Source organism: Ornithodoros turicata, chromosome 6, assembly GCF_037126465.1.
Source record: "Ornithodoros turicata isolate Travis chromosome 6, ASM3712646v1, whole genome shotgun sequence".
Classification (NCBI taxonomy): domain Eukaryota; kingdom Metazoa; phylum Arthropoda; class Arachnida; order Ixodida; family Argasidae; genus Ornithodoros; species Ornithodoros turicata.
The window spans coordinates 73,725,528-73,747,057 of NC_088206.1; the positions used below are offsets into that span (position 1 = coordinate 73,725,528).

A 21,530-nucleotide genomic window follows, 5' to 3' on the forward strand; every position below is an offset into this window, starting at 1 on the left:
TTTAATAAACATCGCTGAGCACTGTACTCGACGGGATTGATGGTAATTCAACTTTAGGCGAAGTCGCGATCAACCCGTTAGACAAGCCAAGCCAACAAAAAATCATTATGGACAAATGCACTTGCCGAAATAAAGAAAACTTGGTCTTCGTGTGTTAAAACTAGCGGTTTATAGCAGCAGTTAGGATCGTGTGACCCAACGAAATGGCAAAGGCTCCCTCGTCAGCCGCACCTATCATTGAACAAGTAGAAGAGGATGCTTCAGAGCTTCAGTTTCCGAAAGAATTTGAAAACGCCGAGTCGTTACTCACCTCCGAAGTGAACATGTTGTTGGAGCACAGGAAAACCCAGAATGAAAACGCCGAAGAAGAACAAGAACTGTCCGAGGTGTTCACGAAAACGTTGAACTACTGCCAGCGGTTCAGTCGCATCAAAAACCGCGAAACCATCGCGGCAGTACGCAATCTCTTAACGCAAAAAAAGTTGCACAAATTCGAGTTGGCCCAGCTGGCTAATCTGTGTCCCGATAACCCTGAAGAAGCCAAAGCATTAATTCCCAGCTTAGAAGGAAGATTTGAAGACGACGATTTGCGACAGATTCTCGAAGATATCCATACTCAGAGGAGTTTCCAGTATTGATCCATTACAGGATGTTTTAAATTGTATACTCTCGGGTAGTTTGAATTTGGACTATTAAATGCCGTTCTGTAGTGACAATTTTTTCCACATTAAGGACAAATTTATTTTTACTCTGTTCCATTTCATGAAGGCAAAGACACTTTACACAAACGCAGATTCTTCCTGCTCGGTGATATCATCATCTCTGTTACTCAACTCTGTTGTTGAACTCTGACGGCCATAAGATCGACTCCTTTCTTCTGGGTCCTCCGACTTGCTCAAACTAGAAGGCCTGGCATGAAGCGCTTTCCTTTCCAGAAAGTCTGCATTGAGTCCGACCTCCTGCAGCTTACGCTGGTACTTCCGCTCCAGCTGTTGGCGGACTGAGTACTGTCGAAGTAAATCAGTGATGCTTCTGTTCACAGCCTGACTCTCATAATCTACAAATACCCCAGTGTTTTGTGCATAAAGAATAATGCGTCAAAACAAGCGCTAGCTTTCGATTTCGTAATATTGGAGCACCACGAGAAAAACAACTAACGCAACCAAAATCGAGTAGATGTGAGAGACTGTTTCCATTTAACACTCTGGTACTAGGCTCTATATCGACGACTTGTTGGTCGTACACATTACACGAATATTGTATTTAGTACACAATTATGGAGTGGCAATGTCTATACTGAACTAGATGGGTACTTTCTTTCAGTTCTGTGCTCAACAGCCACTGATAATCTCAAAGAGAAAAAGCGAAAACTACTCATACACGGTCCACTAATGAAGCTACTGGCAACGGCACTACTAATATAATAGTACTAATGGATACTTTTGACGTTCCCTGCATCGGACATGGTAACCTGGCAGGGGTGTCATGTCACAAGAAAATTTAAAATTGACGAGATCAATCGCTTTCAAACTGCAGAGGGCTGCCACGAGACCGCAATTCAGCTCTCTGCCAATTTCAGCCTGGACGCATCCACAAGTAAGACCGCCACCTTTCTTGGCTTCATGTGCAGTTGTCATGTCGACCTACGACGTGGCCTTCGTAAGAAATTTGACCAGCTTGCAATGCTACGTACTGTACTTCTTATATCATCACCCTACGCTTGTCATACTCTATCAAATCTGTAGAGTGCCGTAGTTTGTTGCCCAATGAATGGCAGTCGCACACTCGACCTCGTTTCATTTCTTGCAAAACCCAGACATAAAAACATATGGAGCAGATGTTCTTTTTTTTAGATGTTGTTAGATGTTTTTGGCATTGATGAAACTCACTAGTGCTTGTTTCTCCAGAAGGAGGGGTTTGCCTCGGATGCGTTCCTCCATCTCCTTGAGTTCCTCTTTGTATCCTTCATCTCGCTCAAGAACGGTCAAGCTGAAAATGTGCGTCGCTTGAATCGTCCACGAACCAATGGGTAGTGCAGTGCGAGTTCCAGAACGGGTGCCGTCTCATGCATTCTTGAAAGGTACTTAAAAACAAAACTGATTGTTTAAAACTTTTCACTCTCAAATACGTAAAATTAGCGTTTAAAAATGCTACTGCAATGGAACGGAACCAGAAAGTGGAAAGATCTGCTTTGGATTTTTTTTTTTTTTTGCGAGACTTAACTTACCGGTGCTCCGCGAGCTTGTTCTTGAAATGTGCGGCATTGTTGTTGGGCGCCATAGACTTCACCAGCTGCTTCTGAAGTTGAGTTTCTCGACGTTGTCTCAGCTGCGTCGTACGATCCAGTTGCTCTTGTTGCTTCCTTTCTTCCGCTCGACGCTCCCTGGCGATTCATTCGCTCACATATTTCATCTTTTAAAGTTTACTCAAGGAGTCACACAACGTTACGAACGTAAAATGAGAAATGGGAAAATATCGCTCCCTACACCACGATACAAGAGCATGGCCATGAGAAAAGGAATGCGTTAGGACAGCACCCTTCCCCTCTGAGCGAGGCCCTCCTCCTGTTGATGCCACACTGATCGTGTTGTCAACAGAGCCTCCGCAGCTGTGGGTAAGACGCTGATATTTAAAATTTGATCATTTCGCATCTAGGCACTTTTTGGAGAAAGAAAATTGGGTTTCTTGATGTGACTGTCCCTTTAATATTGTAGTCCCTATGCTCAAAATTCGAAGCCACACTTGTATTTGGAGCGTGCTGGTTTTGTAATAACATTTGCAAAAAATGTGCCTTTCAAAGCTTAATGGATGAAGCGCAACACCAAAGGGGTAATTTTCCTGCGAGAGGCATTGTATGTTGCAATAATGCGTATTATATTTGGGGGAGCAGAGGGGGAGAGTGCAGTCCTCTTGCAGTGCCAGACTTTTGTTGTGCAATAACTTAACAAAAGGGTCCTATCACAACCCCTTTTAAAGCTCTGGACGTCATACAGAAAGACTCTTAAAACAGTGCCCAGCAGTCCTTGCGTTTACTTACATTTTTGCTGCTTATTTGTACAATATTTTGACTGAAACACACATAAAATCCATATCTTATAATATATTTTACGTAATTTATATAACTTTGTAGCCACAAAGTGATTATGTTCCTCCATAACTCGCATCATTATTGACAATGTGACCTTAGCTTGTCAAAAAAGAAAAAAAGACTGACATCGCATATTGGTGGCGTAGCCGTGCAGTGGCATTCAGCTGGTAGTTGCTTGGTAGAATGATAGGTGGCGCTGGACGTCTAAAGTGCCCAGAACCCTCTTGGTTTGCACCTGCTTTGCACCTGGTACTGTGACACGCTCCACTCAACGTTATCCTTGCCCCTTCATGCATCTGGCGGACTCTGTCCTTGTGGTCACTCGACCTGGGTCTGGCCTTTCTGTCGGCTGATCCGCCATCCGCTGGCCGTTTGTGGACAAACACTCTGTCACTGAACGGCATGGTGGAACACTTGAGCATCTCCTCGGCACGGGCCTGTTTTTCAATATGAGGTCAGGATAACAGTCTTCTTTAAAATATGCGCAGCGCGACATAATGAAGCACTTTAAAGGGGCTGTGAAACAATTTCCAAACTTTTTAAGAACTAGCATCGTAAATATTGATTTATGTCTACTACACATTAACACTAAAACGCTATGTTTCTGCGATCACACGTTAGGAGGGTATGGATCTCTGAAAGTCACGTGCTCGGCCTCCATCACTCTCAACACTTGACCTTCTCTGCCGTTTTTCGAGTGACGTTTCATCATTAAGAAAGGAGGTGCGTACTTTCCCGTTCCCACGACGACGTAGGCGGTTGTAAAGGGGAGTCGGCCATCAGAGAATGGCCTTCATTCCTTGACCTTCGGGTACTACAGGCAAGCGTGCACAGACAAAACGTCACTTCCCGTGTGTCAGCCGACGTCTCTCAGCACTGCTCGGCACCACCGTCAATGGTGGCTCGAAAAAAATGGCAGTTTTAGAAATCTAACAGGCAAAAAACGTTTCAAATGAGGAACGTGTGTCGAATCCATGCATGTGGTTTCTCAACCCCTTTAAGCGTGTAAAAATGGTCTCACATGCTTCTCCAAGACGAGAAATGAAAAGACAAGAAAGACGTCTTTGTCTTATCATATCTACATAAATATGTATCAAGAAATGTGACACCTTTATGCATATCTTCCTGACTTGCTCCCGTGCCTGCTCCCTGAGCCGATATTCTGTAGTCCGTAGGATGCAATGTGGAAAGGGTCCAGCTTTGAATGTATGCTCAGAGTTTTCAGCGTCCCTTTGAGTTGGCGACGTATCTTTTTTTGTTGAGTTTCCTCGCAATGTTGTTTTCCGGGCAGATGAAATCTTCTCACCAAGTGCTCTCCTAGTCACAAGTCGTATGTTAGGATACACATTCGTGTCACTTACAAACATTTTGAGAGTTTGCAATTAAACGTGTAATTAAACGGCGTAATCAATAAACAAGACGCACTGACACAGGTTGCACAAACCATACCTCTTATACCGTTCGAATCCGATGTCGTCCACGGGAACATCGATCAGTTCGACATCATTTGACAGACGTATTCATGATGTTAGCATCGCCTCGAGTTTTAGGGAAAAGTCAACACAAGCTAGCTTGCCTGCTCCTCCTATGTTCACAGACGTCATTTCATTCTTTTTTTGGTAGTGATAACAAGAGGGGAGTCACCAATTTCGGGGGATTTGAACCACCGATAGCCATCGTATTGGCTCTATCTATTGCATATGTATACAGCGACATTTCGGAGTGAGAGTACATGAAGAAGTGGCTTATTCATTCTAGGATACTTACCCTTTTAGGGTGGCAGGCACAACTCCGGAAGGCTTTTTACTTTTGAGACGCTTATCAAGAAGGTCCACAAAGTGTGCTGTATTCGAAGCGCCAAGTCCAGTCTGATGCGTTCTATCACAAACAACTCGTCTCGTTTTGCTTCTAGTAGTTGATTTCAGAGCCAAGTCGGTAATGCTTCTACACATATCACCGAGTTGTTCCAACAGAGCACTTTGCTCGAGAAGCGCGATACGTACATTTCGTTCCAGAACTTCACTGATTTGCGCTACGGTACTCGATTCCACTTTTCCAGCGGCTTTTTCCACGCTCATTGCGAAGCTGTCAAAGCGAAAGCTGCAAAGTGAAACCAGTGAAACCACAAACCATAACAAACACCAAGGTGTGTGCAGGTTCGCACTACGTATGCTACGTAAAAACAAAACTCCAATAGTTTGTAGCAGAAAATAAATGTGAGAACAAGAATATTGATAGACAAATATTAGCGTAACTGACAATATATGCAGAAACACATAAGAAACCGAAACTCGATTCATGCTTGGCTGCTGGGGCGGCCGGTGGCAATGGAGATGTCTGCGTTTGAATCGTATTTTCCTTTGCGTAGAATGTAGCTCATTGCGTTACTAATAGGAACGACCATCGAGTGTACCTAATCCTCCCTACTGTGGACTATATGCGATGAGCAGTCACATAGTTTAGAGGTCATCTGGAAGGCACGCTGTTGTCGTTTGCTGTCACAAAATGCGGTCAACACTTTTCCTCATGAGAACCCCCGGTATCCGGGGGCTATGGTTTTCTACATGTGCCAGAACCCGATGTTCTCAAACTGTTGCCGAAAGATATGACTCTGACTCAGACTCAGAAGCAGAGACTCGGGTGCTTACAAAACATAAATGGGACGTGGTTATATCAGGGGCTGGACTGGCTGGAGCTGCCCTCGCTTGTGCACTGGGTTCGTGTGCTTTAGTCCTTTTCGTGTTCGGTACAATGGGGAGAAGGAGCCACCCTTTCCTTTTTAGCCAACGATAACGTCACAAGTGATAACCACAAACATTTAGAGGTCCCTGTTTATTTATTTCACCTTTCACGCTCACCAGTTGTGTGGCTGGATTGGTCTCTGATCGTAGCTGGGCTGCATTTTATGCCCAGACGAAAGCGCCAAGAGAAACGCTTCTCGTGCAGTAGAAGAAAGTAAGCGCTCTTTATAGAGAACAGCAAATGTTGAATTTTCACGCAACATTGTTCGCAAAAATGACCCTTTTAATGACACCTGCAAAGTTTGTGATCACTTCTGACTGATTAGTTGAGGCGCAGCGCTGCTCAGCATGCCCAAAATTAAACGTCACATTAAAAAGGCATTTGATTCGCAGGAACGTCTGAGGTCTTCGCTGGTAAAAAGGTGCTTCTTATTGAACGGCGTACGCTTCGTACAGAACATGAAGGAAACGGCTGGAGCAACAGGGTGTATGCCTTGACTCCAGGAAGCAAAACTTTTCTCGAAGGTACGCTACATGTTAGTTACATGTCTCGAGCAAGGGATGTTTACCCTGCGTAACTCTGCCGAGATTTCATCAATCCGCACACCTATATTCATAAATCTGTCCGTTTTATTCTGCAGAACTCGGTGTGTGGAAACTACTCCCCAAGTCTAAAATGCAAGCTGTAAATCGCATGCAGGTAATTAATTATTTCCTTTTTCCTTACTTCATACCTGTTTTCCTGTACTTTTCTTCTGCTTAACTTCCCTTTCTGTATGCTTCTTTCCCTCCCTTTTACCTCACCTCTCCTTGAACCCTATGTTGCCTTCCCTTTATTCCCCCCATATCCTCGCTTCTGTTTAGCATCACCTTCGTGTTCCTGTCTCCTCATATTATGCTTCTGTTCTTTATCTTCCCCCTCTTTCTTAATCTTTATCTTATCCCAATAGTTCCCTTATCATTATGCTTCTTTCCTTATCTTTCCCCACACAGCTCTTCCTTGTCACGGTACCTCTGTCTCTGTCCTTTACCATCAGCCTTGTCTCCTTCTAATTGTAACTCTTCTTCAACCAATCAGGTGTGGGAGTCTCACTCAGAAGCAGCGATCACATTTGACGCTGTGACTCCCGACGGTGTGGTTGCCTACGATGTCGATCTGCCCAATCTGATGGATGCCCTCTACAAACGGCTCTCTCAATTGCCGGGGGTTCGTGTTTGTTCCAGGGTGAGAGTGGCAGATTATCAACTGCCCACCCTAGAACGGAAGAACTTGGGTGACTCCTGTCCGCCAGTCAAAGTGCGTCTGCAAGACGGGAGTTGCTTTGAAGCTTCCATGCTGGTGAGGGAGACGTCTGTTTGCATCCAGTAGTAGCTAGAGCTGGAAATAAGATTTTGCGCATTTGTAAAGATCCTTCAAGAAAGATATTATCTTGATTGAAAGTATTCCAAGATAAGAAGATTGTTATGCAAATAACTAGGAAGTCTTGTAACCTGCGGAATGCGTAAGTTGTAAATTGGGCTGGTTTCTTCCTATTAGGTTGGTGCGGATGGCTTCAATTCCCAAGTAAAGAAAGCCATGGGTGTCAAGTCGCTGCAATGGAATTATAATCAGAAATCGATCATAGCCACATTGCAATTGGCTGAGGTATTTCATTACGAAAGCTGCACTTTAAATGTCGTTAATTATGTATGAAATGCACGTTAGAGATTATTTAGCGTAACAGTTCACATTGTATCATCCGTTCTAGTCTGTGGACAACTCAATCGCTTGGCAACGCTTTCTACCCCACGGTGTTGTGGCACTTTTGCCAGTAAGATTTTTATGCTCATAAGCAGTAGTAGAAAATTTGATGGAATGACGTTAATTATTTACCTCCTATTTGAGCTGGATTCAGAACACACATCTCTCGTCTGGTCACTGCGTGCCGACCTCGCGGATAAACTCATGAAGATGGATGAAGACAGCTTCGTGGATGCCCTCAACCATAGCCTTGTAAGCATTCTTACAGCGATGCTCGTAGCACAGAAAACGCGGCTTATGTATCACGTTGACTAAAATCTATCGCGTTTGTCTAAAGTCATCCATTTTTCCGGCTCAGATTCTGAAATCTGAAAAAAAAAACGAAAAGAAAACCTTACAAATTTGTAAAAAGTAATTCGAGATTTTATAAGTTAGAGACATTGTCGTACCGTAAAAAAACCCTTGTTGTTCACGTGCCAAAGCAGCCATAGAATCAGGAACTTCATTTTCACACTTGGTCGCTAGTAAGCATATCAACTGCTTTATCCCACAAACATGTGCCACAGTGCCTTGAAGGGACGGTCGTATCCCATCTATGACACCAATACCACTATGTTCGGCATTGGCCAGCAACGTACCCGGCTAATTTTTTTGCCAGAAAAGCACTTGGATATTAAATGAACGAATTTTAAGATGACCACTGCTTCCGTGGCCGCAGAAGCTCCGGCGACATGACGTCACTCCTTAAGCGGAGGAGGGAGAGGGTGGTGCTGAGAGGAGGAAAGGCACTCTTGAGACGGGATAGAACTCCTCCTCTCAAGTGGGCACACCCTCATTGACTCTCAGGGAGTGACATTTTCTCATTTTTTCCAAGAGGAAATTCTGGAATTCTCTAGCATCCGGTGCCTGCTCTTGTAATCCGTCGAATAACAGTCGAGCTATGCCACTGTATTTCGTGTGGGATTTTTGATATCATGGTCAGTGATCCACGATGAATAAGATGATACTGTATTTTCGAAATCGACTGGAATGGATGGTCCCTTTAAAGGAACGCCGAGGTGACACACCAACATTTTTTTTTTCCCGCTGCAGCGTGTTCTGCAACGTGACGTAGAGGCAGGTTTGAGTAACGCGAACGCTGAGAAGAAAGAAACAAAGTAAAAAGGCACGGGGACATCCTCCTGGACATCCACTCGAGGACTGCTTTCTCAGACTGTTTTTTATTGCAGTCTGGGGCAGGAAAGAGGAATTCCATAGTGGACAGTGTTATGTCAGGTGTGTCATCAACACTCAAGGCAGTTGGATTGGGTAAGTCCGATAATGATGGAGTGGGTAGGAGAACACTCTCATCAATGCTCCTTAGTCGCGCGCATTTTTCATCCGATAAGTTGAAGCCTACTTTTTTAACCACCCTCCAGGTAGATGGAGATTGGTGCAAAACTGTAAAACAAACATCTTTTTCCGTAATGTACCGGTAATATGTCCCTTTCCGCAATATAATATTTCGGTAGAAGCGCGAACGAGAATAATTATTTCTTGTATAGATAATGCAATTTGATCGTGAAATAGCGAGTTTAATCTCTCCTACTTATGCGCATTTCCACGCATGTTCCCTCCATGTTTTGGTGATAATGTGTTTGTAACAGCGCCACCTGGGATGCAACTGCCAATGCGGATCCTGAGAGTGACGCCAGGCAGCAGAGCCACATTTCCCTTAGGAATGAGTCACGCTACATATTATGTGCTACCCCGGGTTGCCCTTATTGGGTAAGAACGTGTTGCTCATCCTACGGTAAAGTGAAGAAGGCCGAAGGGAAACACAGTCGAGCCACTTTATAAACGATATGGTGGAAACGTGAAATCCGAACTTTTGCAAAATCATTTTTATCTAGCTCTAGATTTCGCGACATTCCACGAAAACTTTTGTGTGCGAGTCTCTGGCAAGTGAGAGGACATAATCCGTCAAGTACAAACAACTTCATCTTGAAGTGTGTGCCTTTCATGATCAAAATGCTTCCGTAGCTGCACAGCAACCCAGAACGATGTGGAGAGGGTCCGACATTTGTTGCTTCTCCTGAGCGCCTTCCAACTCTGATCCATATCTGCTCTGATCTTCTTATCCCGTGGTTACCACTAAACTTCGAGGGACTTTCGAGGATATTTTAAGGCCAGATCGTCATTTTGCCCGGGGATGTAAAATGTGGTTTACAGCCAGGGCTTCAGTATGTTGCAGAAATGTTTATAAACTACGTGTATGACACGACAGAATACATGGGGACTGTGCTGTCTATTCACAAACATGACTGAGGACTCCCAAATGTTGAAGATGATAGGACAGAAAGGAAGTCCACGTATATTTCCTTTCGCGAACACCAACAACGAACGTTCATTTCTTGCCCTTCTGGCTTCCGCTATTGCTATCGCAATAAGTGCCAGGTTCTGTGGTTTGAAAACTACACCAGATAAGCAGAATTTGCACTGCCATGAGAATAATAAAAAGATGCAAAATAAAGGGTTTTCAAGGGCTGTGGAAAATTCCAGGGTTTTCCAGACCTCGAAAACTCTATTTTCAAGTCCCAGAGTATTCGAGGGTTTCAAGGACCAGTGGGAACCACGTTATCCACATCAGTTATGCATAGTTAAACACTTTCATTTCAGTGATCTCGAAGGCTAAACTTCGCTACGAAGGCTACTTAAAAGTGCCACGTACCTTCGTTTGCCATAAATAAAGAAAAGAAACAAAAAAATGGCAATCTTGCTCCACGATTTTTGCACATTTTACCGGCTGCCACGAAAATTCTGGTCGCAATACATGTGCTTCAGTTGGCAAGCTGACGAGAACCAGCTATTTGATCGCAGTGTCAGAGTTCTTGCGATACTGAAGATCGTAATAAATGAGCTTGGCTGTACTTTCTTTTAAAACTTGACAAAATGTCTTCGCTTTCCTTCCGTCGCCCTTCTGCATTTGACCGAGGCTCTTCATACACAAAATATGTAAGAAAAGCAAAACTCGTGCTACGATGTGTGTTACGGTAATTGATGGAATTAATACGATCCATGAACTATTGCAGCGACGCAGCGCACAGAATTCACCCAATGGCCGGGCAGGGTGCCAACCTTGGCATCGGAGATGCTCAGGGATTAGCGGAGCTACTCATTAAATCCGTGCAAGATGGTAATTCTATCGGTAAGGTCAGCTTACATTGTTTCATAATTGAAATTGTGCAACATACAACTCCTACTGTCCCACTTGGACTATGCATAGCTGTAGCCCACTGACTGCAGTAATCCCGCAAGGACGACGTTTAATTCCCGTTAGTCATAACTAATGAGCTGTACCGAAACTTGCGCTAACTAGTATACCACTAGCTGTAAAGTACATAGGAGACTATAGTAGTCTTCCAAGACCCATACCACATACACGTGCCTAGTAAAGTTGAATGTTTTGTAAACCAGTTCCTTTCGATGCTCTGCTGGAGTACGAGACACAAATGCAGCGTCACAACGTGCCTTTTCTGTGTGCCGTCGAGGCCCTGGTGTACCTGTACCAGATGAACGTTGCTCCGGTTGTACTAGCAAGAAGCATTGGGCTGCAGGTACTCAACTCACTTACAGGAATTAAGGTAACGGTGTTGCTTTCTTCATTACATGTCCACAGAGTCTATCGAAGCACCCGTCGCATGCACTGCTGAGGGAGTGCAAAAGAGTCGTAATTGTATCGCTGAATGATCTGGAGGAAGGACCTGTATCCATTATGGAACAACAAAGCCTAGGGGGAAGGGGGGCATAAAAACAAACAAAAAACAATGATGCACCAGCAAAGAGCCTGACAGAAGTCCTCCATTTTCTGCTCATGCTGGAACCTTTTAGCCAGCTCAGCATGGGAGGCACTACGGTTCAAGTTCCAGCTCACTCGTAGCTCCAGCTCACTCGCTAGAGCAAGAAAAAGCATCGCGGAATGAGCAGATTCAAAATGACCATCGAAACGCGCATTCTCGACAGAAAAAAAGACGGCACAGATCGACCAGTGAGACCATTCGAACGAGCGTTAAAACCAATGGCCATCGAACACCGTAAAAAATATGCCGCTGCCACATGTAGAGTCCCGCGTGGGTTGGAACTGGTTTGACCTACAGGTGCGAGTCCCACATGCCATTACAAAGCGAAAGCTGCACATTTTCTTCCAAATTCCACCTGCAATGAGAAGTAACGCAAGCGCGAGGCTGTCCCCCAATGGGCTATGTGAATGGAGGTTTGTTGTACCCACATTATTAGTAGTTAACCAAATAAGGATTAAACTTTTTTTCTTTAATTCCGCGTTAGTGCCACGCAGCAACTGTAACTGTGAGTGGCATACAGATGTGGACAGATGGAGGGAGGACAGTGGGGGGTTAGTATCCGTCCTGGGCGGACTTCAGGGGGAACTGTGCCCGGAAAGTCTGCCGGAAAACCCGAAACAGCACAGTCAGTGAACATAGCTTGAACCTACTACCTCACAGTCTTCAGCTGGTGGATGCAACTAGGGCGCTTCATTAAATCTTCATTACACCTATTCCTCTTTGTGCCTTACCCACGCCCAACCTGCTACCTGTGCTGGCATAAAAAAGAGTCATATGTCGAGTGTAGAAAAGTAGATCCGCAAATGCGACCCCACGAAAAAACTTCAACAACTGTTATACTCAAGTTTCATAATGTCATCATTTGCTGTTTTCTTTCGTTGAGTGCTTAGCTGTTCACTGAGCGCAAGATTGCCAGAGGCACTTTTCGGGGATCTTTGTTTCAATGGCGCTTCACGAACCTCCATTGAGTCGAGAAGCATCCGAGCCAATGGTGATTGAAAATGGAGATTGGGTTATCGCAAAATTATGCATTTAAAATGACTACAGTATTCCAGAATACACAGAAGGGTAGAAAATCCAGTGTACCGGTAAGGAAGTGTTAAGGAACGTTCCTCAGGACGAGAGCCGCCAATATTTCCAACAGAGTCTCATTGTTCGAGACACTCTGTTGTTGTATTGGTGGCTCTCGTGCTAAAGCACTTTCCTTAATGTTCCATAACGCGCGGTACTTAAATGCTACGTACTCAATCTGCATTCATTTTCAGGACTGGATAACGCATCGGGCATCCTACTAGATATTGAACACAAAGGCTCAAGACGCGAGTAAATATTTATGTGAACGTGAGTGCTTGTAGACGACGGATGTACTCGAAAAACTGAATAAATAAAAGTAAGAATGATAATATGCGTGTACTGTTTGAAGGACAAAATGAGAGTGCGACATTGCAGACTAGAAAATTGGCAGATAACGCAGATAAGATAGTCAGTGTGTCACAGGCATACCATTTATTTTCTTGATCGCTCAACAAAAGTAACATATCACAGCATAATGAGATACAAGCATGCCTGGTCCGTGACAAAAGAAACACTAACTTTGAAATACTTTTAACACACTATGCAACCAGCGATACTATATTTATTCCGGTTCCACCCGTAAAGTATTTGGACCAGGTATTTAAATAACGTTCATATTGGGGACTAGAACTTTGGTCCTGCAGATAGTTGAAGGACCCCATAAATTTGCTCGGAGACTGTTTAGAGACTGGTCTTAAATTAGGACCGTTTGTACTAAATGTGGTAGCTAAAGGAGGGGGCAAAAATTCGAGTCATTGGGAACTAATCTTTCAGCTTTTCTTCTAAAGCAGAAAAAAAAAAGAGACAGGTTGGTGAATCCTGATCAAATGCATTGTATGTAATAAATGCAACATTCCCAAATGAGAGGCACGATGGGTCATGGTTGCAACGTTGAGTCTTGCGCGGATGATGGGAGAACTGATGGCAAAAATTATCTCGCTTTAAATTTATGAAAGAAATAGCCAATGCAAGCTGTAGTACCGTCACACACGGCACAAGCACGCAGGAGTGGCAGCCAAGTGATATTCCATCAAAAGACGGTCCGATTGATTGATTGGATGAGGATTGGGGATGATTGTTTGGAGATCCTCCTAGTGAATAAACCACTCTGGCATTTTTCAGACTGAGAAGTCTGGATGTGCAACCATTTACAATTTGATCCCCATAGTGCTTCTCAAGTTGCATTTTTTGCATACTACGCATCTAAAAACCAGCATGACCTGTCTGCAGAAAGACTTTCAGTATTAATGGCGAATTCCGCTGGTATGTCGGCGCAGCGTAGTGTGCTGGCGTAGGTTGAGCGTACAAACAAACAAAGAACGACCAATGAAACGCGACGCACGTTGCTCTTGGTGTAACATGCACACTCGAGCCACCAGTGTAAGATTTTCTGCACTACAAAGACCAGCAGAATTCGCCATAAGTTGACGCCGCACCTAAAATAGTTTTTAGGTACAAAAATGCATCGTCGACTCCGTTCAACGCACGCTTCGACGTTGAAGGGTGAAAATGCGATGTTCGCTCCAGTTGGTGAAGCTACGTCGTCTAGTTAAGTGGTAATAGTTTTGGTACTATCATCATTTTGATATTATTTATATATAACACATTCTTTCTCTGTACACATATATACAGGACAAAATGTCAATACAAACCTGGCAGGCTATAAGTCCTACATAAATAAATTAGTAAGCGAGTAAAAAAAAATGAACAAAAAGAATACAGAAACGATACAAAAATTCGGTGCAGCTGGATTGAGTATTTCAACTCGTGCTGTCTCTCGGCGTGTCTTACGTCAGAAGGACATCATTTTAGTAAGTGCTTTCAAAGAGGAGATTAAGGTCAATACTAGACGGGATAAAACGCTGGCGTCGCAACATCCCCCACAAAGTATGCATTACACTATAAACGTGTTGTGTTATGCAGAATGTTGCCAGTTACGATATTTGAGAGTACCGTCGGTCCGAAGTACTACACGTATCGAGTCGTGCTATGCAAAAGAAGTAACTTTTAGCCGCAAAAACTTGGCACAATACAAAGTTTGTAGTTCAACCTTCATTCTGACATGGTTTTATCAACGTTTCTAGCGTTTACACATGACTAGAAGAGCAGAATGTAAAATAAAATATGGAATCAATGTGTACCTCTCCAGTGGTCTCAGTGTTCTTTTCTTAAGGTACTCGCCGTATAAACGTATAGTTTAGTTGGGGGGTAAAACCTCCAGACAGGTTGGTAAGAAATAATGATATGCAGGCACTCATTTTTTGGTGAAAGGCACTGCCAAATGTGAGCAGTTCAGTTTGGGAACAAAATTTGCACAAAAGTAATACACAATTAACGTCAACGGCCCGCTGGCACAAAACACGCCAGGCAGAGACAACGCCGCAAGCAAATTAAATAAAGCAACTCAAAAACTTTCATAAAACCTCGTGACTAGAAGAAGCCGTCGGGAGGGAGGAAGTATTACATCACCATGTAGGGGAGATAAAGCCTGACGTTCTAAAAAAATATACACATGTTCAACGTAGATGGACCAGCCCTCCGGTGGTGGTGCCATTAGTCGGGGGAATTTCCGCGGGAGGATTCGCTGCCAGTCATCTGAAGATCACTGGGAGACAGAGGCCTGTACCTGCGTCTTCTGCTTTGAGGACAGGATAGTGGTAAAACAGAAACACAACATGAAGATGGCAATGCCGAACGTCCAAACAAAGTCTCATACACTGGAACCGAACTTTGGTTGCTTTTGGGGGGAATTTTCATTTATTTAAATACGTAGTGTCCACATGCAAAGGCACTGCAATATCTGGATCAGGATGTCCTATGGATATACGGTCGAGCCCATTTATTACCATAGTATAAATATTACGATCAAATTGACCCTTGAAACGCATGGAAACAAGACTTGGATGTAACAATCGTCATGAAAGCATGTATGGCAGTGCCATGACGTCTTGATCCCAGTAGCGGTCGGCATTTAACTTCTTTAGCGCCTGTGGGAAGCCCATAGAGTACCTTGTCAGTTCCACAATCCACGAGCAGCACAACATGTTGGGCCAATATTGGACCAGTATTGGAAACGTCGGCCCGATACTGGTCCAAGGTTGGCTCAATATTGGGCCTCTATTGCCAGTATTGGACCAATGTTCGGCCAAGATGTGGTGATGCTTGGGCACCTGCTGTTGGGGCTGCTTGGGATGGGTGCTGTGGAAGCTGTGGTGCACTGTGGATCGCGATCGCGATCCACATCAACAGGTTCAGCAAGGGGGTTAAGTGGCTTGGGAACTTGAAAAAGGTACAGCAACCGTTTGCGCTGAAATCACTTCCCGAATGTTGGGGAGGGTTGGCAGGAAAGTGTACACTCTCGAGTGGGAATGACATACTTATGGGAACTTGGCTTACTGCAGTGGCGTCGGTGAAAACAAGTACGGCTCGATGCCAATCCGTAATCGAGAGTTGCCGCAGCGTCAAAACTCCACCCTCGTTTTGACAAACTGTGCTCTAACAGATGAGCTCACCTTAGTCATTGAGAATGGTCATTCCTAATGGTACGCGACTATTTTTTCTTATTGCGACTGTTCCTAGCCCAGCTGATCGACTCACTAAAGTGTCAAATAAAATATCGGCACCAATTTTGTGTATTGCAGTCCACGCAGTGAAGCCGAGAAGACTGGACTGTAAAACATGCGACAGTCAAGAAGCAAACTTGCATTTTTTAAACTGAAAACAAAGGAGGGACCACTCATTGGGCCATTTTTATGGTCACGCTTGCTCATGTTGACGTTTGCAATGGCATGGGACCAGGATGGTATCGTGACGTTAGGAACATTAATAGCGAGAAGTAACGGAGGCTTTCTCTCCACGTCGTTCTCTCACCCTCATGTTTTTTCTAAGCAGCCACGTATTGCGTGCAATGATGGCACATCTGGGAAGAGTTTTGACCAAGTTGCGCACACTCGACGGATTTTGTACTGGGGCGCAACCTCGCTGAAAGGTGCTGAACGGACAACACAGTGGCAACGATCGCGACCTGACTGGCAATTTCACGATAGGTCTTGACGATGGGATTTAGTGAATACCACGCGCAATAAATGGGCTCTACCGTACTGGAACTAGTGCTGCATTCCCCCCAAAGTGCAATGCGAACAATTTCTCACCTAGCGGGCACGCAGTGGTTCGGAGGAGGGTTCCCAGGTGGCGGCTGCGGAACACCTACGGGCAGAACTGCCATAGACGGCCGCAAGTGCGGCGCGTTACCTCCTCCCAGCTCGGGAGTCCGCTGCCGGACCCTGGGCCGCGGTATCCGCGACTCCTTCCTCACATGCTCATCACTGTCCAAAAGTCCGACGGTGGGTCGTAGCTGTACAACTACTGGAACCTGTAAGATTCCACCCCACCGCTCACCAACGTGGCTTCCCCCATTCACTACCAGTCCTGCTGAACTACTCCGCTGGACTTCCCTTCGGAAGTCCGGTGTTCCTGGCTCCACCATAGACTTGGGCCGCCGTCGTGCTAAGATGCTGCGTCGAGGAACAGGAATTCTCGATGGTGGCTCTTCACCTTGCGAGCTCCGTGTCGACGTCTTGTCTTCCTCATCCGGTTGGCGAGTAGCACTCTCATATTCCAGCCCAAGTCGTCGGAGGGCTTCCGGAAGCTCACTGTCCCGCGGAGGAGTCTCGTATTCATCCTTAGAGTTTTCGTCGTCTGCATCTGTACCGGACCTTCGGTACTGTCTCCAGAGGATTCCTTCGGGCATGGAACGTCGCTCTTCGTGGGGAGCCGGAGCGTCAAAGTAAACGGAGGGTTCTTCGGAGTGCGTCCTGGTAAAAACATTGCCGCTAGGAGAGACACGAAGTCGTGACTGTGGAGCTTGCGTCTCTTGCGTTGCCCCTTGAAAGTCGTCCTTTCGGCTACTCGGCGACCGCTCGATGCTGGGCTTCTTTAGAATCCCCTTTGGCTGTGTTGTGCTCACAGACTTGCGCACAGACCTGCTCTCTGTTGTTGATTCATCAGGATTGGGCGGTGACTCTTCCTTTTTGCTTCTGTCCACGACTTGTATCTCTGGAAGCTTCTTTCCTTCATCATCGTCCGATGTCCTCAAATGAATGGAGGGCAGTGAAGACCTCCTCTCTTCCACTTCTTCTCCCACCCTGGCTGCAACATTGCGCATGACATCCACCTCGTACACGTGGTCGTCATCGAAGGATGCCTGTTGCCGGATGGGTGGCTGCAGGTAAGATCGTATCCTAAATGCGAGCGCCGGACAGCTCCAGACACGAGGTAGCCCAACCGGAATGGGACCTTCCAGGGGGTATCCTGCCAGGGACACCCTCTGTGGTTCCGCTGCTGTCGGCAGGGACATGGCACGTAGCACAGGTTGCTTGCAGTCAACTTCTTCTCTAATCACCATCCTACCTTCATCTAGCCTCTTCCTCCTTTCTTCATCTTCTTCTCTTCTAACTGGCTTATTTCCTCTGGAAGATAACTTGTCCAATGCATACCCTGATGAGTCTCGTTTCATCCGGTGATCCGGTGAAGCGAGGGGTGCATCCATTTCATCGTGATCAGTTTCCTCACTGTCGTCGAAGGAAGCCTGCCATTTTGACGCCAGCGTCATGGCAGCTGCTCCACCTTTGGTGACCTGCTGCAGAGCAGAGATGTTGTCGTCGTCTGCCACTGCAAACTGCGTCAACGAGACATCACGGTGGTAGGGACGTCGCGTAAGGTGGTGATGTCTTCTGTGCTGTCTCTGCTGACTTTCCGGAAGGAAGGCCTTGGGGTCTGTGGGTGGCGTACTGATGGGAGGTGGAGTCTGCTTGTTGCCGTCCTCGGCGGAAGTAGGCTTGCGATCACAATTTTCCTGGCCACGTTCCATCGTTGTCGTGGTGATATGCAATCGTGGAGGAGTCGGACGACGTCTCGGTGACCGCTGGTCCCTTTTGGGGATTTCGGGCTGGAGTGCTGCTTCTGAAGGTTCCATCTGTGGGCTGGGCTTCGCGTTGGGCGGCGGAACTTGGTTGGACTCGTCGGCATGACCATTTTCTTGTTCGGCGGAGTTCTCAACTTTCTTCTCTTGCACAATCTGCGATGGGAAAGGTTGCGTTTGTTAGATGTAACGGTTGCTTTTTAGGAAGTTCCATGGTTGGCAGTGTCTTGTCAACAGCTGTCGTATAAATGCGTGCTATGTGTACAATGTGTGCGACTCTGTTCTTTTAATTTATCCGCAGTTAAGTTTTGGCTGTCTATTTACACATCCGTCGCATATTTGCTTTGATGCAATTTCGTAATCCCTGCTCGACACAATGGTGAACTGCATCTGGAAGTCATGGACATTGCCCCCGCTTGTCACATTGTCTCTTCTACAAGCACCAGTCTAGATGTTTCAGTTAACTTTAGTTGGAGCTGTACACACACTCGTTTTGCTGGGGTAATGAGTGGGGGTACTGCGCAAATATGCTTTCTCATGTACGCACCATATTGGGACTAACCCGCAAAAACATGTCAAGAGGTACCCAAGCGCAGACCTTACCTCAGCAGGGGGTTCTTCTCCGACAATGTTATTATTTTTATTGTTATTTTCCGTAACTGCAGTGAGACCCGCGGTGGCCGGAAGATGGCGTACGTTGTCGGGGACACGTTTGTTGCCCTCTCGCTGGGGCAAAATATGTGGCTGTTGGGGCAAGAGGGACTCCTTCGTGGCCACGGGGGCACTTTCCTTGCTCGCGTCGTACACTTCGTGGCGAAGCAAATTGTCGCCACGATCGTCGTAGCTGGCCATAATATTGTCGTCGAGCAGGTTCTCCGTGCCAACACCCGTCACGCCGCCTGGTGGGGCGCTTCTGAAATTTACAGGAGGTTCATGCACAAACATTTCTAGAAGTCACCGTTACAGGAAGAACGTACCCAGGCTGCGCTGGCCTAGACACAGCAGTGGGCGTAATCGTGGCTGTCACGGAGTTGTCCGTGTAAGTCTTCTCCCAGTCATAGGGGTCAGATTCTCGAACGCCACGTCGCTTCATGCAGTGTTCGAACAGGCCAACGAGCACAGAGTAGTCCGGCTTGTCGTGGTAGTCCAGAGACGAGATGTGGTCCAGGAATTGGCGGAAGTCAGACGGTAGGTGCTTCAGTAGCAACCGGTGGTCGTACTTTTCTTTCATGACGCCCACCTAACGCAGAAAGGAAATATATTTGTCCCTCGTTTGTGCGCTGTTAATTACATAATGGTGACCTTATGAAAAGACAAGGTTGCTGGTCAAGCCTAATGGCAAATTCTGGTAATCGTACGTGTTCTCGTGGAACTTTCCTAGCACGAGGAATTCACCAGCTAGTACTTTTTTCGTCCGTCCTCCATGCAGTCGGGCAGCTTGGTTGCCCGACTATATCTGGTGTCATCACATCCACGTCGCGAACATCCGCACGTAGAAGCTAACATGAGTTAGCAGACGACGAAACTGGAACACGAATGACCGCAATGCCTGTAGCATGATTCAAGCGACTATAACCGCTAGCTTCTGAGCACTCGTGTTAAGGTGAGAACTGTCACATGACTTGGCACGCGAGCCAAGCTAGCGATTTCCGAGCACCTTGCCATGTTGCCACATTTTGACCACCCGAATTCGCTATAAGTGTGTGTCCGTAATAAATGGCGTAAAAAATTTGCCTAAGGAGAGAACAAGAAGTGGCAGCGTCCTACGACAGTTCCAAATACTAAGGTTGTCATCTGTGTTGTCGACTTTTGTGTACTTATTAAATATAATAAATAAGTGATCAGAAATATTTACACGATGCATCAACTCAGGTAGCACGTTAAAGGGACTATGGCATTCGTCCCGGTCGATTCCAAAACTACAGTGCCCTTTTACTCCGTGTTCATCGCCGAGAATAACGCAGAAAATCTGATGCAAATTGGTGGCGTTGTTCTCGCGCAGTTTGACATAACACGTGGCAGGAGCAGACGACACATATTGAGAGAGCATTCCGGGATTCTCTCTCTGGAAACGTCACCCGGACAAGGCCAATCAGTGAACGCCCTTTGGCGTGGACGAGACCAATCAGAGAGTGGCTGGAGGGGCTTTGGTAGCCTCGGCCACCGACTGACCGACAGGCGGACTGGCGAGCAGGAATACTAGGGGACGGCATCTGCCCCGTGATTGGCTCGCAGAATGTTGTTTCTGGTTAGCGTCAGACACAGCGTGACAGTGTTCCACGCAACATGGTCACGTCAGAACTCATACTGGTAAGTGAAAGTCGTCATATTTACCGAGAACTTTTCACTTAGTATACTGCAACGCGAACGCCAAGCAGACGACCTCGGAGACAATCCCATTTGTGTGCCTCGCTTACGTCATCACGGTGTTAGCTGCAGAGAGAGTGCGAATCTTTAAACCTTATTTATTTAATACGTAAGCTGTTTTTGGAAGAGAAACTTGGTCAAGTCTATTGCGTAGCGGTGACAGACGTTACTGTACCGGTCTCACACATACGTTCCCGGACGCAATAGTCCCTTTTAGGCGGCATCCAATACCTTCGTGTCCAAGATTGTCTACGAGAGTATATGGACGCACTCTAGTAACCTGCACCGAGTCAGGCTGAATAAGGCGTTGAGCGATAGTGCTACGTACTGAAACGGCATCAAGAATGTCGAAACATAGATTCCCACACAAACAGTACCTGCTCTTTATCTTTAATTTTGCGCCAAGGCAGCTGTCCATTAACAAATTCAACCAGCATGTAGAACAGGGACCACAAATCATCATGCCGACCCATCTCCTGCAAAGACAGACAGACATTATTTTCTTAACTATTTCCCCTGACAGACTGATCTGTGCCAACGAACACGGTACGAATGATAATGAAATTGTAACCTTGTTTTTGTGAGCGTTGATGGAGGCGTAGCGGACCGTACCACGGAAGCCAGCAGCTGCTCGTGGTGGCCGGACCTCTCCCGTGGTAGTGACGTACTGGCGTGCCAGACCAAAGTCCAGCATGTACACTTTGCGGCAGTTGTGAGGATGCCGTCCCATGGCGAAGTTGGACTGTGCGAGCAAATAACG

The 21,530-nt window shown here is 46.0% G+C and overlaps 4 protein-coding genes across 8 annotated transcripts in view; 2 read left to right on the forward strand and 2 right to left on the reverse strand.

Annotated features, from left to right (window-relative positions):
• The first annotated feature begins 203 nt into the window (after nt 1-203).
• On the forward strand, nt 204-638 carry LOC135398728 (DNA-directed RNA polymerase II subunit RPB4-like). The gene has a single exon (XM_064630112.1). It carries the CDS (start codon nt 204-206, stop codon nt 636-638), a length of 435 nt encoding a protein of 144 aa, XP_064486182.1.
• An 84-nt stretch (nt 639-722) lies between these two features.
• Nucleotides 723-5,267, reverse strand: LOC135397364 (uncharacterized). Of its 2 annotated transcripts, XM_064628918.1 has the most exons (6): nt 4,856-5,267; nt 4,198-4,405; nt 3,215-3,525; nt 2,228-2,383; nt 1,890-1,989; nt 723-1,007 (listed from the first exon to the last, which is right to left on the reverse strand). In XM_064628918.1, the coding sequence occupies exons 1-6, from the start codon at nt 5,164-5,166 to the stop codon at nt 780-782; spliced, it is 1,314 nt and encodes a 437-aa protein (XP_064484988.1). In that variant the 5' UTR covers nt 5,167-5,267; the 3' UTR covers nt 723-779. The 2 variants fall into 2 exon arrangements, with proteins under 2 accessions (XP_064484988.1, XP_064484989.1); XM_064628919.1 differs by lacking the exon at nt 723-1,007 and having other exon boundaries at nt 1,896-2,083; nt 4,856-5,264.
• Nucleotides 5,268-5,380: 113 nt separating this feature from the next.
• LOC135397365 (ubiquinone biosynthesis monooxygenase COQ6, mitochondrial-like) lies at nt 5,381-12,812 on the forward strand. The gene is made up of 12 exons (XM_064628920.1): nt 5,381-5,804; nt 6,223-6,354; nt 6,471-6,529; nt 6,908-7,168; nt 7,367-7,474; nt 7,578-7,640; nt 7,715-7,822; nt 8,800-8,878; nt 9,217-9,337; nt 10,642-10,757; nt 11,027-11,193; nt 12,675-12,812. The coding sequence occupies exons 1-12, from the start codon at nt 5,594-5,596 to the stop codon at nt 12,702-12,704; spliced, it is 1,455 nt and encodes a 484-aa protein (XP_064484990.1). The 5' UTR covers nt 5,381-5,593; the 3' UTR covers nt 12,705-12,812.
• Nucleotides 12,813-12,900: 88 nt separating this feature from the next.
• The window catches only part of LOC135397370 (tau-tubulin kinase 1-like), a 70,057-nt gene continuing 61,427 nt past the window's right edge, over nt 12,901-21,530 (reverse strand). For 3 of the 4 annotated variants that reach the window (XM_064628929.1, XM_064628926.1, XM_064628928.1), the window contains 6 exons: nt 21,342-21,512; nt 21,148-21,246; nt 19,381-19,643; nt 19,007-19,316; nt 16,635-18,559; nt 12,901-15,121 (listed from right to left, as the gene is read on the reverse strand). In XM_064628929.1, coding sequence (XP_064484999.1) covers nt 15,037-15,121; nt 16,635-18,559; nt 19,007-19,316; nt 19,381-19,643; nt 21,148-21,246; nt 21,342-21,512 — 2,853 coding nt within the window. In that variant the 3' untranslated portion in view covers nt 12,901-15,036. The remainder of the gene's footprint in view (nt 15,122-16,634; nt 18,560-19,006; nt 19,317-19,380; nt 19,644-21,147; nt 21,247-21,341; nt 21,513-21,530) is intronic. The other variant, XM_064628927.1, reaches the window with a different exon arrangement.